The 14,475-nt window shown below is 46.5% G+C and overlaps 5 protein-coding genes across 5 annotated transcripts; 1 reads left to right on the forward strand and 4 right to left on the reverse strand.

Annotated features, from left to right (window-relative positions):
- Positions 1-214: 214 nt before the first annotated feature.
- On the reverse strand, positions 215-3,745 carry LOC119551455 (cyclic GMP-AMP synthase). The gene is made up of 3 exons (XM_037860803.1): positions 1,644-3,745; positions 1,384-1,582; positions 215-1,325 (listed from the first exon to the last, which is right to left on the reverse strand). Exons 1-3 carry the CDS (start codon positions 2,379-2,381, stop codon positions 1,243-1,245), a joined length of 1,020 nt encoding a protein of 339 aa, XP_037716731.1. The 5' UTR covers positions 2,382-3,745; the 3' UTR covers positions 215-1,242.
- A 148-nt stretch (positions 3,746-3,893) lies between these two features.
- Positions 3,894-4,958, reverse strand: LOC119551457 (60S ribosomal protein L19). Its single transcript, XM_037860805.1, has 3 exons — positions 4,910-4,958; positions 4,563-4,669; positions 3,894-4,497 (listed from the first exon to the last, which is right to left on the reverse strand). The coding sequence occupies exons 1-3, from the start codon at positions 4,912-4,914 to the stop codon at positions 3,998-4,000; spliced, it is 612 nt and encodes a 203-aa protein (XP_037716733.1). The 5' UTR covers positions 4,915-4,958; the 3' UTR covers positions 3,894-3,997.
- Positions 4,959-6,428: 1,470 nt separating this feature from the next.
- On the forward strand, positions 6,429-7,545 carry LOC119551456 (m-AAA protease-interacting protein 1, mitochondrial). Its single transcript, XM_037860804.1, has 3 exons — positions 6,429-6,882; positions 6,933-7,228; positions 7,282-7,545. Exons 1-3 carry the CDS (start codon positions 6,529-6,531, stop codon positions 7,421-7,423), a joined length of 792 nt encoding a protein of 263 aa, XP_037716732.1. The 5' UTR covers positions 6,429-6,528; the 3' UTR covers positions 7,424-7,545.
- LOC119551459 (ejaculatory bulb-specific protein 3) lies at positions 7,519-8,609 on the reverse strand. Its single transcript, XM_037860807.1, has 2 exons — positions 8,482-8,609; positions 7,519-8,016 (listed from the first exon to the last, which is right to left on the reverse strand). The coding sequence occupies exon 2, from the start codon at positions 8,001-8,003 to the stop codon at positions 7,638-7,640; it is 366 nt and encodes a 121-aa protein (XP_037716735.1). The 5' UTR covers positions 8,004-8,016; positions 8,482-8,609; the 3' UTR covers positions 7,519-7,637.
- A 1,530-nt stretch (positions 8,610-10,139) lies between these two features.
- On the reverse strand, positions 10,140-11,977 carry LOC119551454 (lysosome membrane protein 2). The gene is made up of 4 exons (XM_037860801.1): positions 11,366-11,977; positions 10,908-11,310; positions 10,593-10,843; positions 10,140-10,535 (listed from the first exon to the last, which is right to left on the reverse strand). Exons 1-4 carry the CDS (start codon positions 11,975-11,977, stop codon positions 10,275-10,277), a joined length of 1,527 nt encoding a protein of 508 aa, XP_037716729.1. The 3' UTR covers positions 10,140-10,274.
- Between the last annotated feature and the right edge of the window lie 2,498 nt (positions 11,978-14,475).

Raw genomic sequence — 14,475 nt, forward strand, 5'->3', positions numbered from 1 at the left:
GAGAATACCTGAAAATAATGGTGCTGCCCAGATGGTTTGGCAACAGCTGATGTGTGTGTGTCGGTGTCGGCAGCGATGGTGTTATTTGCCTCCGACATTGCCCACCCTACCATGGTCACCGTAGCCGCATTAAAATTGAAGCATTTCGTATTTATAATAAGTTTAATATTGGATAAGTAATTCTAAGAAAAAGTCGAATTAAATTTACAAAGCAAGTTTTCATAACACGTATAAATATATTTCAAATTGAATAAGTATATCTCACTCAAGACCCTCTTAATTTAAAAAATTAATAACTTATAATTACAGCTAAAGAATTGATTTTAGTTATAATATATTCATTTAATTTTAAACATACATACATTTTTTTAGCTAGCATTATAAGTTTTTCTGCCTATTTCCACCTAGTATAGATAGTATACACTTTTTATGACCCGAAAAGTTGACAACTCTGGATAGGACTATCGATGTGGTAACAGCTGCTATGTTAAACACGGAAATCCGTTAAAGTATGTTAATACTTTAAGATAATTTTGGATTTTTTAGAGGCTGTTTTTATAGAACACAAAAAAAACATTATATTCTTTACATTTTTGAAAAATGCCTTAAATGTTATGTTATGTTATATTATTGCTTAACTAAAATAAAAACATCGAGACTTAAACTAAACCGATCCGAAATAGCCATGTCCGTTTGTCTGTCCGCCCTTATGAACCCTGAGAACTCGGAAACTAATCAAGCTAGAAAGTTGGGATTAGGCATGCAATTTCTAGAGCTTCTTGTTCTGATCATCATTGTTCTTATATCACAAACCCCATGCCAACATTTTTTCAAATCGGACCATTCATTAAAAATTAAAATCAAAGTGCGCAAATTTGGAAATAGCCGATTTGCTGCATGCATATGTATGTATCTCTCTCGCACTTCCTTCCCCTCAGTAACGGGTATTTGATAGTCGATGGTCGTCGACTATAGCGTTCTTTCTTCGTTTAGCATATTTTCGTTATTCAAAAATTTCTTTGAACATCAAAGACAAATTTTGTAATACCTTTTCTGAATCGGCATTTCAGTAAAACATGAAAACCCCCTTACAAACTCTAGATTCCTTATACTTGTAGGTGATCCAATGATAATTCCGGAACTTGAATTTTGACAGCTCTAAGTAGCTCTTCCAAGAGTCCTATCCTTCAGGCTTGTACCACGGGGTTTCCAGCCGGCGCTTTTAGAGAACTTCATTATTTCCTATGTCAGCCGCTGGATATCATTTCGCTTTCGCTTGCTAATCCTCTTCGAACAGCATTGCAGACTCCTTTCCTTTTTGTGGCCTATGAAGAGAAAGAGTCATTAGGGCAATTGGCGCAAACTCTAGTTATAAGCCCTTACTGAACACTCGAAGAACGTAAAGTCCACAGTAATGCTCTTGACGGACTTGGGCTTCCCTCAGTGCACTTGGAATTTTTCGGACACATTGGTACATTTCCAACACTTGGTCCCGGGACAACACGTCAAACATGTTCAGTTCGGGGTCCCAGAAGAAGGGAAGAATTCCTAGCTCTAAACGCTCTACAAGGTCGTCAAACATCTGAGGAAATTTCAGAACACGTTAACTTAGAAGCGCAACAATGGGGGACAATTTGGCTTACATCGGGCAAAATTGACGTTAGCGGCTTCTGCCAGTATGACTCTGGTTCATAGCTAAGCTTCCAAAGAAACAAAGTTTTAATGTAGTAGCTCTTGAGGTTGCTTAAGTTGGTCTTAACATCGCGAAATTTTTTCATTAGCTTGATTGCATCCCGACAATTCTCGTGCTTACCCTTCAGCATTGCCCTCTCGGCTGAGTAAAACGAGGACCTAAATGATATGCTGCTGGTCTGGGTTTGGGTTTTCAGGGGCTTGGGGATCGCATCCCAGTAAGCTAAGTTAGCGCGCTTAAAGTATATCAACTGGTCCGCGAGCAACACGTTCTGTTCGACTCCCAGGCGGATGGCAGGTACGAAGTCGACCGAGTACTCCAGCTCCCCTTCCACGAAGATGGTGTGCGCCGGCCCACAGGTCCTATATTTAAGCAGAGACACGATGCCATCCACCTCCACGCGATCCGCGATCCGATTGAGCGCTTGGCTAAATAGGCTCTGGAGCCAGGAACGGAGCTTGTCTACGACGAGAAAGTTTTGCGAGTCCACGAGTTGAAGCTGAAGTAGTTTTAGGATGCTCTGGTGGTCCTCGCGGGGATCATCTTCAAGAAGTTCTAGCACGCGCGTCATATCGAGAAATACGTTGCCCGGATAATTCGAATCTCGCGTCACGACGATGCTTTCGTAATACGGAATTTGCAACCTAAATACCAAATCGAATTCGTTGGGTTTCGCGACTTTAAGCATATCACCCGTGCTCCCTGTAAAATTTAACGGAAACTACGCGGTAAGTAACGGTCGAAAAACGCGACGCGGCGGATAAAGGCGGGACGCGAGGGGCAGGGATTCGATTCGTGGCCTTAAGACAATGACCGGATTTTGATGGAGCGCCAAAAACACGTTATCTTTACGACACTACTGCACTTGATATCGATTCGCGGCCCTAAGACGATGACCGGATTTTGATAGTGCGCCAATAACACGTTATCTTTACGACACTACTGCACTTGATATCGCGGTTCCAAGTACTCTGACTCACGGTGAAAATGGGATGGGGATAAGGAAGGTGTGTGGGTTGCATTTCCGGCTTAAGTTCAGCCAAGGTCCAGCGAATCCATGCGATGGGATCCACTGGGACGGCTACCTGAGCATACCTTCCAAACTGTACTCCGCGATGAGGCTGTCCAGCTGGGCATTCTCCGATCTCAATATCCCGAATATTATAGAGTGCAGCGCTTCGAAATGCTTACCATATCTTTCTTTTTCCCACTCCGGAATGGCTATGTACTTACTTTTACATAAATCTATAGTTTTACTTAAGATGTCTTGGAACCTCATTTTTTGCTTTACCATGTTGTTACCTTTATTAGTATTTTAATTAACTACTAATATCTGATCGACTTGTGGGTTTTGCTGTTGGGGACGTTATGACTGACAATGGCATCCACAAGTGGCCTGTCTGATCGCAAAAGCTAAAACGCTGGAACAAAGCTCGAGCTCGAAGCTTTTTTAGTATTTGCAGCGCAAATTGTTTTAAGGGGTTATAGCACTTGTATCGCGGAAAATAGCCAAAACAAAAATTCAATGTATAAACCCAATTTAAATAATTTGCAAATTACGGCTAAAAAATACTAAGCAACAGAACACGAAGGCATCCACATAGTGTAGCCGAATGAGACCGCGAATATCACCTGTTCACTCGACATCCAAACAATGACTACATATTTTCATTTTTATTTCAAAAATTACTGAAATTACTCAGATTTATGTATAATGTTGTGCAGAACTTTCACAACAAAATCCTTTTTCAGGTGACAACAGAGATTACTAACGATTATAGAAGGCAAAGGCAAAACAAAAAATTAAAGCTATCAAAAATCAAATTCAATTAAATATAATTTGAATAAAAAACGGTGCGAGCCCGTTAGTAAAAGTAAACAGTACCTGGCCAAACATGCGTTGGCTTATGATTAACTTCCAATTTTTCCCTACTTGTTTAAACCTTTCCCTTTTTACTAGTTTAAACCATATTAGCCTTTCTAGGAATCCAAATAAAGTTTGTCAGAGTCATTGCTATAAAAATAGTTGGAAACCGTTACTTAAAAAACATATAAACAACTTCAAAATTTAGTAATCTTTCAACTGATTGCACCAATATATGTTTTCGGGTATATGCAGCTTGATATGTTTTAGCAACACAATTAAGCACCGTCATCTAAATTCCCATGCACAGATTACGGCCATTAATAAGCGGGAGCGTTTCACGTTTGTACAAAATCATTTCGGCCAAACTAAAGGTGTTTTATTCAGATGACAAACAGCACTATCAATATGGGGTACCTCGACTAGCGAGGCCGGACTGCTTAGTGTCCCGCGGTGGCGGCCTTGGCGGCGATCTCGTCCTCCTTAGCGTGCAGGGCGATGAGCTCCTGCTTCTTGGTGGCGATGCGCTCCTCGCGGCGCTTGCGGGCCTCGCGCACCTTCTGTCGGCGGGCCTCAGCCTGGTCAGCCAGCATCTTGCTGCGCTGCTTCTCGGCCTTCTTCTTGTGGATGTACTCCATGAGGACGCGCTTGTTCTTGAACACGTTACCCTTGCACTTCATGTACAGGTCGTGGTACAGGTGCCTGTCGATCTTCTTGCTGTCGCGGTACTTCTTCAGCAGGCGGCGCAGGACGCGCTGGCGCTGCATCCACACCAGCTTGGTGGGCATGCGGGCGTTTGCCGTACCCTTGCGCTTTCCGAATCCGCAGTGGCGGCCCTTGCGGCGCGCCTCGGTGTTCTTGCGCACACGGTAGCGGGAGTGGACCACGACGGGCTTCTTGATGATCAGACCATCCTTGATCAGCTTGCGGATGTTCTGGCCTGCAATGGGAAAAGGTTGCGTTAGGGGGAACTTTTTCTTCGTCTGAGCTTAATCATGTACTTACGCGAGTTTGTGTTGGCGATCTCGTTGATTTCATTGGGGTCCAACCAGACCTTTTTCTTGCCGCATCGCAGTACAGAGGCTGCGAGCCTCTTTTGGAGCTTTAGAGAACTGCAAAGGAGGGGTATTTGTTAGTCGGCAAAGTGGAAAACAGCGTGCTGCGATGTGCATGTGTTTGTGTGTATGTAGGTGAGCGGCGCACGTTTGGTAATTTCACAATGGCCGGAAAAAACTGAATTGCACTCGGCCACCGGGACAGACGCGGTGGCACGCCCCCCACCCTGCACACTTTGCACACATTTTAAAACCGCGAGCGCTTCATTTCGCGCATATTTACAAACTCAAATCTACCTCATGTCGACCCTCGCTCGTCGAATTCGGGAAAGAAAGAAAAATTTGACAGCCGGAAGTCAGCTCGAATCTTGAGGTTATCTATCGATACATCGATAGGCGGGTAGGTCTGGCAACGTCGCACTAATAAATTTGTAGTATATAGCCTAGACGAAAACCGCGAGCTAACCATAGGAGTGAGCGCGGTACTGAAATAAGCTAAGGAAATACAAGAAAAAGTACCAGATTTCGAGAATGAATTTTCGATGGACGCCGTTAGCCGCGGCCCAAAGAATAAGAAATTTAATCTTTGGCGGTGTTCGTGCAGAAGCGGTGGGGAATTTAAAAATTAAAAATGGAAGAAAAACACCCAAAACGGCTAAAGAAGGTCAGTGCAGATGAAAAAGGACGCCTAATCCAAGCTGTTGCCCATTGTTGTGGGACTTGACCGACAGGAAGCAATACCACAACAGGGGCAAATCCGCAGAATAGTTGAAGCGCTGGAGGAGATCCACTAGAGAATCCCAGTGGGAAGGAACATGCCGAGTGGGACTTTGCTCTTTACATGAACATCCTGCCGGGCGTGTCCTCTCAAAGAATGTAAGATCTGGCCAAAATAATTTGGTTGCGTTGTACTAATAGAATAATCTTTTTAGCAGAACCACCAGTAATATGATCTCCGAAAATAGGGCGCCCGCTAAAAAACAGTTGGAGAAGCCATGGCCAGGATGCTGGGCGACTTTCTGCAGCATTAGCGGATCAACCCCTTTCCCAATCCGGCTCCCACTTCCTCAAGGTCCAATATGCCCATTGGGACTCGGAGCTGGACTGCGGTGGCGCGGGAAAGCTGGCGAAGCATTCGTGGGACGTTAAGGAAGCTTTAAGCTACAAATTTACATAAATAAAAACATTCATTGAACATTCCGTTTATTTTTATTTTACTTTCTTTGTGTACCAGCAGACTCCTCCTTTTTAAATTTATCCAATTGATTTGTTTTCCGTTTGGCAACAAGCCCAGCCACTTGACAGTAAGACCATGCTACATGCATGCGGGTGATATTTGAAAACTGCGGTCACACTACAAGGAATAAGATTTTTCGACTAGTGAAACTCTAAGCCGATCTGAGTACTAGGCTTTATAAAAAATGTAATGCTTTGATGTATCCTATGGAATATACACACATCATTCAGCGCTTGGAACTTTTGCAAAATCAGTTTGAAATTCATAATGTTCGAAATAAAAAATGAAAAATCAGAATGGCTTAGAATAAAGGCTCCATATAAATGGGAGTTTTCCTGTTGGGCTCCCTAAAAAGTTGTTTTGAAAATCACTAGGTTGGCAACACTGGTCTGCTATGTTTACATCGATAGCTGCACTTCAAAGTATCATGACTTTAAACACAAAAATGAATTACGAATACTTTTTAAACTATCCATTTCGTAAACATTTTTAATTTTGAACTTTAAAAATAGCCAAAAACTAGCACATTTATTTCTTTAAATAGCCATAATAATAGCCAAATTTGACCAGAAAACAGCTAAGTTGGCAACACTGGTGAAAACCTTATGTTACCTCTACTGCGATAATAACATTTTTTAAATCAAAGCCCAATTGCACCGCTGGAAGTGCATCTGTCGATATGCAGCACACTCTAAGACGCTGCCTGGGCATGGCCCGGTTTTCCCTGACGCGTCTGCAGCACAGACCCATGGTGGCATCCTCCGGGGCACAGGATTCGCGCGGCATCCCGAACCCCACACAGCCGGCAAGGCGGTCCTTTGCTTCCGTGCCGCAGGAGCAGGATAAGAAGGAGCAGGAGGCCAGGGAGAGCCCCAACCGACTGCCCCGGCTCATGGACTTCCCCGAGATCGTGTGGCCCTCGGCGCTGAACACACTCAAGAACTGGATCACCATCCAGTTCATCATCCGCCCGTACTTCGACAGCGAGTTTCAGCTGAAGGACTTTATTTACGGCGCCAAGCAAGCCCTGCAGGTGGGTCAGGTTCCGTCTATCATGGACCCTTCTAACTGAATACCCGGCAGGTGGTGTCCTCAAGACTGATGGGCGGTGACCTGGACTCGCTGGACAAGCTGGTCTCGCCCGAGGCAATTGCGGAGCTGCGGCCCGTCATCCAGAAACTCTCGATGACGCAGCGGCGGCAGCTGGAGATCAAGGAGAGCGACATATACCTCAGCTTCCCCTACCAAGTGGGCATCATGTTCGACGAGGCGAACGACAAGCTGCAGAAGCGCTTCGTCGAGATCACCATGGTGTTCCACGTGATGCGCGGCTTGTCCGAGATGCGGGAGCGCGGCGAGGAGATTCCGTGGAACATGGGGTAAGTCGGGTAGCTATTGCCGTTAAATCATCCCCTGACCGACTCTACTGCAGTACCCTGCCCGAGTACCAGGACAAGGTGTTCATCTGCAACTACCGCTTCGTGAAGGAGTTCACCGCCGGACAGCACTCGGACTGGACGATCAATGTGGCCAACCAGTTTAGGGCCATCGACCTCATCAACGAGACCAAATAACACCTACTCATGGGCCTCCACCTGCCGCCTCTGTTCGCCGCCCCCTAGCCGATATTAGCCACCCCTTCGTTGGAATTAAAGTTTCGTTTGCCGCATTTAGGTATAAAAAACTAAAATCTTTACTGTGGATCTCTGATTTAAATTAGGTTCATGTGAAATGAGTGCATGTAGCGGTGTAGTTGTGTAGCTGGGTAGCTGTGGATGTGCGGCGAGCCTAGTGTCCCTCGTGCTTTGCCCTGTAGAGGCCCTGGGGATCGTACTTGTCCAGCAGCAGCTTCCACTCGCCGGCCTTGTTGGCGCGCAGGAAGTTGATCACCTTCTGCGAGTTGCGGCGCTGGACATCGGTGCACTTGGAGCAGTCGGACTGCAGGGCGTCGGGCAGCAGGCGCTTCAGCTCGCGGCCCTCAGGAGTGCACGCGCCCTTGTCCATGAGGCACTTGAGGTAGTTGTTCAGCACCCGGTTGTTGCCCAGAACCTCGTCCACGTTGACGTTGTCGAACTTGCTGGTGTACTGCTTGTTGCTGGCGGCGGCCGCCAGACCGGCGAGCACGCAAAACACGATGGCTAGTGAGGCTTTCATATTGAAGGATGTGCTGCAAGGAAAGGCGAGGGTTTCAAGTTAGCAACGGCGGGTGATCAAAAACAAAGGGGATTAGAAGTGGGGCCTATATTCGCCGGCTGAGCACCGCATCTAGTTAGAAGGCGTCGCCCAGTCTCGGCTTTACTGTCTTCTGGGAATCATCCGAGGCGATCGCTGCGTTGCCCACCTTTGTCATGCATTATTTATGGCCCTTGGCATATATATCGCATATGCATACTAATTGGCGATCGTTTGGTTTCAATATTTTATAAAGAAGATTTCACAATTTAACGACCACGTCGTCTTAGCCGCTTTCGACTTCTATGTGGCTGGTATTTAAGTCCGTGCAGTCCAGTGGACAGTTGCTCTGGTTTACGCAATCGGTGCGGGCTTCGCCTGGTTCGCACTCGGCAGCGCAGCTTTCCTCGTTTCCTTTGGGCACTCGGGCCAACTAAACACGGCTAGATGGCTTACTCACTTCTCTTCCGGAGGTTTCGGTGGCCTGGGTGGTGCTGTTGTGGTGCGTACGAAGGCGCAGCTTGGATTGCGAGCAGTTAGCCTGTCGGCCTGGCTTTTATACCAGGAGCTTTGACGGCTCCTACACTGAGCGCAATGGCCAGCTCTCCGCCGGCGGGAGCTTTAGCAGGCGGGGAGGCGGCTGGGGGTTTGGCCAAAGTCGCGGCACAGTGTAGACCCAAAGCTGACAAACCGAACCGGATTTTCGATGACTGACTTAAGGTTTTTCAGCCGAATTTCGGCAAGCGGTCTCGACTCTCAAGTCGGCCAGCGGTTCAAAGGGTGGAATGGAATGGGAGTTTTATCACAGATTCATCTCTCACACCCCGATCGTTTGTTTACCCGTTCACGTACGAAATTCGTAGGAAAAGCATTGACGTACGTGAAAATTAAAATTTACATGTCGATTTTGCCAGTCGGTCTTAGTTGCTCCGAGACTCGGAGACCCGCAGCTGCCACTGGAGTTCGCTGGAGTTCGGTTTCCGACTCTTTCCCGACTTAACGAGCGCATTTGGTAGTGCTAACACTGCGGCTGTGTTGTAATCACTTTTATGCATTTCCATTTCCCTTTTAATTATCTTTGCCGTCATGAATCGCACGCACCAGTCTAGACTTAACCAGATTTCGAAAGCTCTTCGGGCGTGTGTGATTTTGTTTTGTTTTGGCGCAGCCCGATCGATTCCAACTGGTCTGGACTGAGCAATTGGGATTTACCCCCGGCCAGGTGGACATTTTGGACATCTCGCCGTGACTGGGGCTTTTAGTTCGTCCGCACTTGGGACAGAAGCAGAGCTTGCTAATGGAGCTCAGCTCGAGCTGCAGATAATTCTAGTCCGCTGGGGTCGGCGGTAATTGGCCATAAAGCCAAAATACACTTTATACCCTCGTATAATTATGAGCATTTTTACGACTCTGACGCGGGCGATACTGATTCTACGGATCTACTGGATCAGCTCCGCTCGGTCTAAGTCTGACTCTGGGTCTGGTCTGGGCTAGGGAGGTCAATAAATCACCGCGTTGACTCTCCACCTGTGACATAACTCTCGTGCCAATTATACAAACAACTTTCGGCTTGTCGGCGCTGATTAACATTTTAATTGGGGCATCCTTAGCCCCGAGCGCTGGGGGTATCGATTTATGCAAATCGAGAGTGTTTGGAAGGGAAAAAAACTCCCTGACGTGTTTCGGGACAGAGGGTCAGAGGGGCCCGCGGGGCCCGGGGTGGCTTACCTTGAAGCCGGACAGGGCATCAGCATCGCGGCACGGGAAGATCATGAGACATGTGCAAAAGTTCAGGTTCAGGAAGGCGAAGGAGAAGCAAACAAGGCGAAACAAAAGTAAACAAACCGCAAAATCCACAACAACAGGGGCTGAAGAAATACTAACAATAAAAAGTAAATGCACAGATCGAATAAAACGCAAAATAAATCTTCGGCCGGTACGTGCCCAAGATTTCAGTGTCACGCCGCACGGCACAAGAGGCGGGGCGAATCAAACACAGAGCCGCGACCTCAAACCGCCGGATCGTCGAGGGAGCTGAGGTGGGGGGAGGCAGTGGAGGACCGCTTAGACCTGGCCGTCTGGCTGGCTGACAGATAAGGTGAAATGAGGCACATTCAATTTTCCTCTTAATCGTATATTACGTAACGGCGAACTACTGATAGTGCATCAGCAGCAACACCTCTAGCCTAAGCCTAAATCTTGTATACATATATACACGGGTCCAGTCTGGGAAGTAAATCACATCAGTAGACACTATTTGACAGTCACATGAATGGAGGGAGTGGTGGCCTGGAACTTGGTTTCCAGCGCGGTGGCTGCGCCCATGTTGCCGCAGCAGAGCTTGCGAAAGAGACCCACGTAGCCTACGTCGCCGCAGGCCACTCGGGACGCCTTCAGGACGCTCCACAGGGCCACCAGCAGGAAGAGCCCCATGCAGTACGGCTGCATGTGGGCCACGAGGTTCACGTTGATCCATATCAGGGCGGTCACGAACCCGGGCAGCTGGCCCATTTCCTGAAAGGGATTGGAGCTTTAGCATACGCCTTGCGAGAGCTGCAGGATGGTACTCACAAACTCGTACCAGAAGCTGGGAATCATCATGTTGCTAAACCTCCTTAAGCGGTTGCTGAACCCCCTGAGATCCGGAATAGGGATGTTGGACTGGAAGCGATACTTTTCCATAACCGGAATGCCAGTGATGGGCTCCAGCAGAATGTAGGGCTCGTGGTCCTCGGCGTTGGGCGTGTATCCCTCGTAGTGCTCGCTCCAGTTGTAGCTGCTCCCGTAGAAGTGTGGCATCGAAAAAGCGGATGGAGCGTCATCTTTGGGGATACAGATTGTGGGGTTACCATATGCCTAAAATACAAGTTCAACTAAGAGGCGTACTTATCACACACTGGGAAACGTCGAACATCCCGTCGTGCAGCTTGACCCCGTAGCTGGTGTCCAGGCACCTGGGAGGCTTCTGGTTCTCCTGGAGCAGCGTGTAGCGGAAGATGTCGAGGCCGTTGTAGCGCTCCCGGCGCTGGAAGTTGAGCGGAAGGACCCGGCAGGACTCTATGGCCACTATGTCCAGCGGCGTGTCCGGCTGGACAAAGGGGGGGAAGAGGGAGTTGTCCAGCGCTCCGGTCACGTTGTACGGACACGAGTCAGAGTCATACCGGAAGGTGTGCGGACGTTGCTCCCGGATGATCACCTCGTTATTGAGGGTCTCGATGCGGAAGAAGTTCTCAATGCCGTGCTCCGGTCCGATTTTCACCGAATAGACCTCTTCCTTCTCCTTGAGAGCCTGGGGGAAGAGATTAGCGAGGAACACACAGGAAAAAGGTTTCCGAAACACTTACGTTGTACAGCACGGCGACGTTGGGTCTAATGTTGGAAACCCTGGAAATGGATTGCAGAAGAGGACGTGTGAACTCCCACAGGAAATAGTAGACGCTGTCGGTGACGAACATGTCCTCCAACGCGAGCGCTGCATCAAAACCGAGGGCCACAATGGGCATCGTGTGCTTGAGTTTTGCCGCTGCGCCCAGTATTACGTTGTTGGTGGACGTAATGGTCCAGTTGAGGACGTCGGGAGCCACGCTCTCCTCCGGGAGGAACTCCACTATGCGGTACCGGTGTTTGCTGTACTTTATGTTTGTCGCGTTGCGCTCCAGGATATCGTTGAAGCCCACGATCTTGTAAACGATGGGCCCGATCTCCTCAACCTTCAGCTTCTTGTCACGACCGCTCCGGAACTCCTCGGCGTTGGTCACGTTGAAGACGTAGTTCTTCAGCTTCCCGAACGGCGAGTTTATCCAACTGTCCATGGTGGGCATCTCCTGACGGAAGCGTACATGCTCCCTGGCCACTAGGATCGGGTACTCCACGCCACAAGACACCACAAAGAGGTAGAGATTCAGAGCCGCGAGGACCAGGCAGAGCACTATTTTCACCCACTGAGCGAGCCTCATTTTCGGGCTAAGTATGGCTTGGACGGAGACCAGAGACCGGAGTGATGTGCGTCCGAGTCGGGGAAAACACGCGATCCGTTTGAGTTTAATTCTAAACGCTTTCGGCAATTGCCTTCCAATCACTTATCACTAGTCTCCGCCTTCCATCCTCCGACCTCCGTTTCATTTGAATCAAAGCGAAATGAAAACAAAGTTTATAAAATCAAATAGCAGAAAGGCTATCAGCAGAGCCAGGGAGCTTATTCTGCTCATGCCAACGCTGGGAATAACAGCGATAACGAGGGATCTCTGACCCGAGCATAGAAGTTGTCCAAAACGCAGATTAAATTCGGCTTGCAAAGAGGGTATGGACTCTTCGTACAGCCGTACCTCTTCAGACAGACCCCACCGGCTCAGCGCAGACCTTGATGGGCATGCATAGGTGGCAGGTGTGGATGGCCTGCAATCGAACAGGCGACTCTGTCCTGGGGTTCCGGCAGAGGTGGCCTTATCAGGCACAGACAGAGCCGGCTTCTCTTATCAGTGCGCGGGCACCCGAACGTGCAACGAAACAAATGACTCGCCATTAAAGTCTGGCTTTTGCTGGTCCGTCTGATCTTGTCCAAGTTCGGAATCTCGTATTAATAGACAACTTTATGGCTATGCTGCAGAATCCGGTCTGGCCCATATGTCCACTTGCAAAGTTCAAGGTGAGAACGGTACTGTAAATGTAAAGTATATAAAGATTCTGATGACGGTCAATTGGTGCCCTAATAGACGATGCACTTTTAAATCAATACAACTTTTAATTGGGGTCAAAAATATTTGTTTAACTCGTAAAAGTACTATACATTTTAATTACTTAACGCTTCTTCAATGGGTGTGCGAGTTGAATGTCGCTTTTTTCAATCGTTATACTTTTAATCGGTGCGCCGAATCATTTATTGTACAAATTAGCACTGTAATAATAATGATAGTAAACCACTTAAAATTAACCCTACCGTTTATCACTTATTACTTAAATATTTTAACTGCTTTTTGTTGCCCCTATAATTATTTAATTGGTATTTCAATCAATCTGCTTTTGTTGTTGTTGATATGGCTAAAATAAAATCGACTATATCCTTCTATTGTTTGTGAAATCTTTTTAAACAAAGCGGTATCGTCCGAAATAAATAGTATGCGTTTGAATGAAAATTATTATAATAGGAAATGGGCAGATTTCACTTTCCATTAGGTTAAAGCTGTAAGGTTGCATACTTTTGGGATTAAGCAGAAACCGACTCAATTGCTGCTGTGAAGTCGAAACTGAAATTCAATTTTAGAGAGTTGAAAACAAAAGTATTCCTCCGCAAGCGTAGATAACATTTTTATAGTCGTTACTCGTGGAGTTCCTTGGCCAAAGGCCGCTTTCTGTTCGCCTGGTAATTGAAATCGAAAATTGCCCGACAAATTTAATCAAGATCCCCCCTACAATCAAATAAAAAGTCAATAGAAACTATAAATCGAAAAAACCTTATTTGCTCGTAGAGAAAACTGTCAAGTAGGTAGATTTCTTAATTTTAGACACCAGGCGAACATAAACGTTTAGCAGGTGGAGAAACGATCAGCTGATTTGTTAAATCGAAGATAATTGGAGATGGCCTCGTGACTGCTTATTTTTGGCACGGCCTATGCAAATGCATAGGATTTCACTTTTATTTCGTGCATATCGTGACAGCCTCGTGACACGGCCATAGTTGATCATCTCCAGTCTGCGCTTTGTTCTTAACTAACGGTTGTTTCCCATGGTGATAGATTCTTATTGGTCAGTTGGAGAGGGCAAATGTGGAAGAGGTCGCCATTTTAAAAATTAACAGTTATTTAAGTTCAACTTTAGCTACCTTCTGTCACTTGCTAAGTTTTCTGTTTGCCTGGTGTCTGAGAGCCATAAATCCAGAATTTTGACAGAAAATATGCTACGAATTTTCTTAATTTATTAAATAAATTAGCGATTTTTCAATTTCAAACACTAGGTGAACAGGAAAATTAGTAGGTGGCCAACGATTAGTTTTTAAGGCCTATCTAGAGGTGTGCCATTTCCAAATATGTGGGGGCTTTGTTGTCGATCACGTGATTGGCCATCTCTAGTCTGCTTATTCTAAACTAACGGTTGACTTCCAGTAAGAAAATGTTAGCGCCCAGCAGCCACCTGCTACGGATTATGTTTCCCTGGAGTCAAAGAGCAAGAAATTAGCCGTTAAGCTCGAAAGTGCGTATCAATTTCGTCAGGAAAACTCATCTATTTTAAATTCCTAAAGCGCCTAGATGTAGGCATAAAATGTTAATGTTTGTTTTTGCAAAAAATGGTCAAAAAATAAAGCTTGCTGTTTTCAATTCCAATCGATAGGGAATTTAATAAAGAGTTCAACGGTGTTTGGCCTTCCTTATTCTAATATTACTTTGCGCAATCGTGGTCAAAATTCCAAATTTTTTTTGGCTGAAAAATAATAATACATAAAAATAATAAAATTACTCAT

This window comes from Drosophila subpulchrella, chromosome 2R (assembly GCF_014743375.2).
Source record: "Drosophila subpulchrella strain 33 F10 #4 breed RU33 chromosome 2R, RU_Dsub_v1.1 Primary Assembly, whole genome shotgun sequence".
In the NCBI taxonomy this organism is placed as follows: domain Eukaryota; kingdom Metazoa; phylum Arthropoda; class Insecta; order Diptera; family Drosophilidae; genus Drosophila; species Drosophila subpulchrella.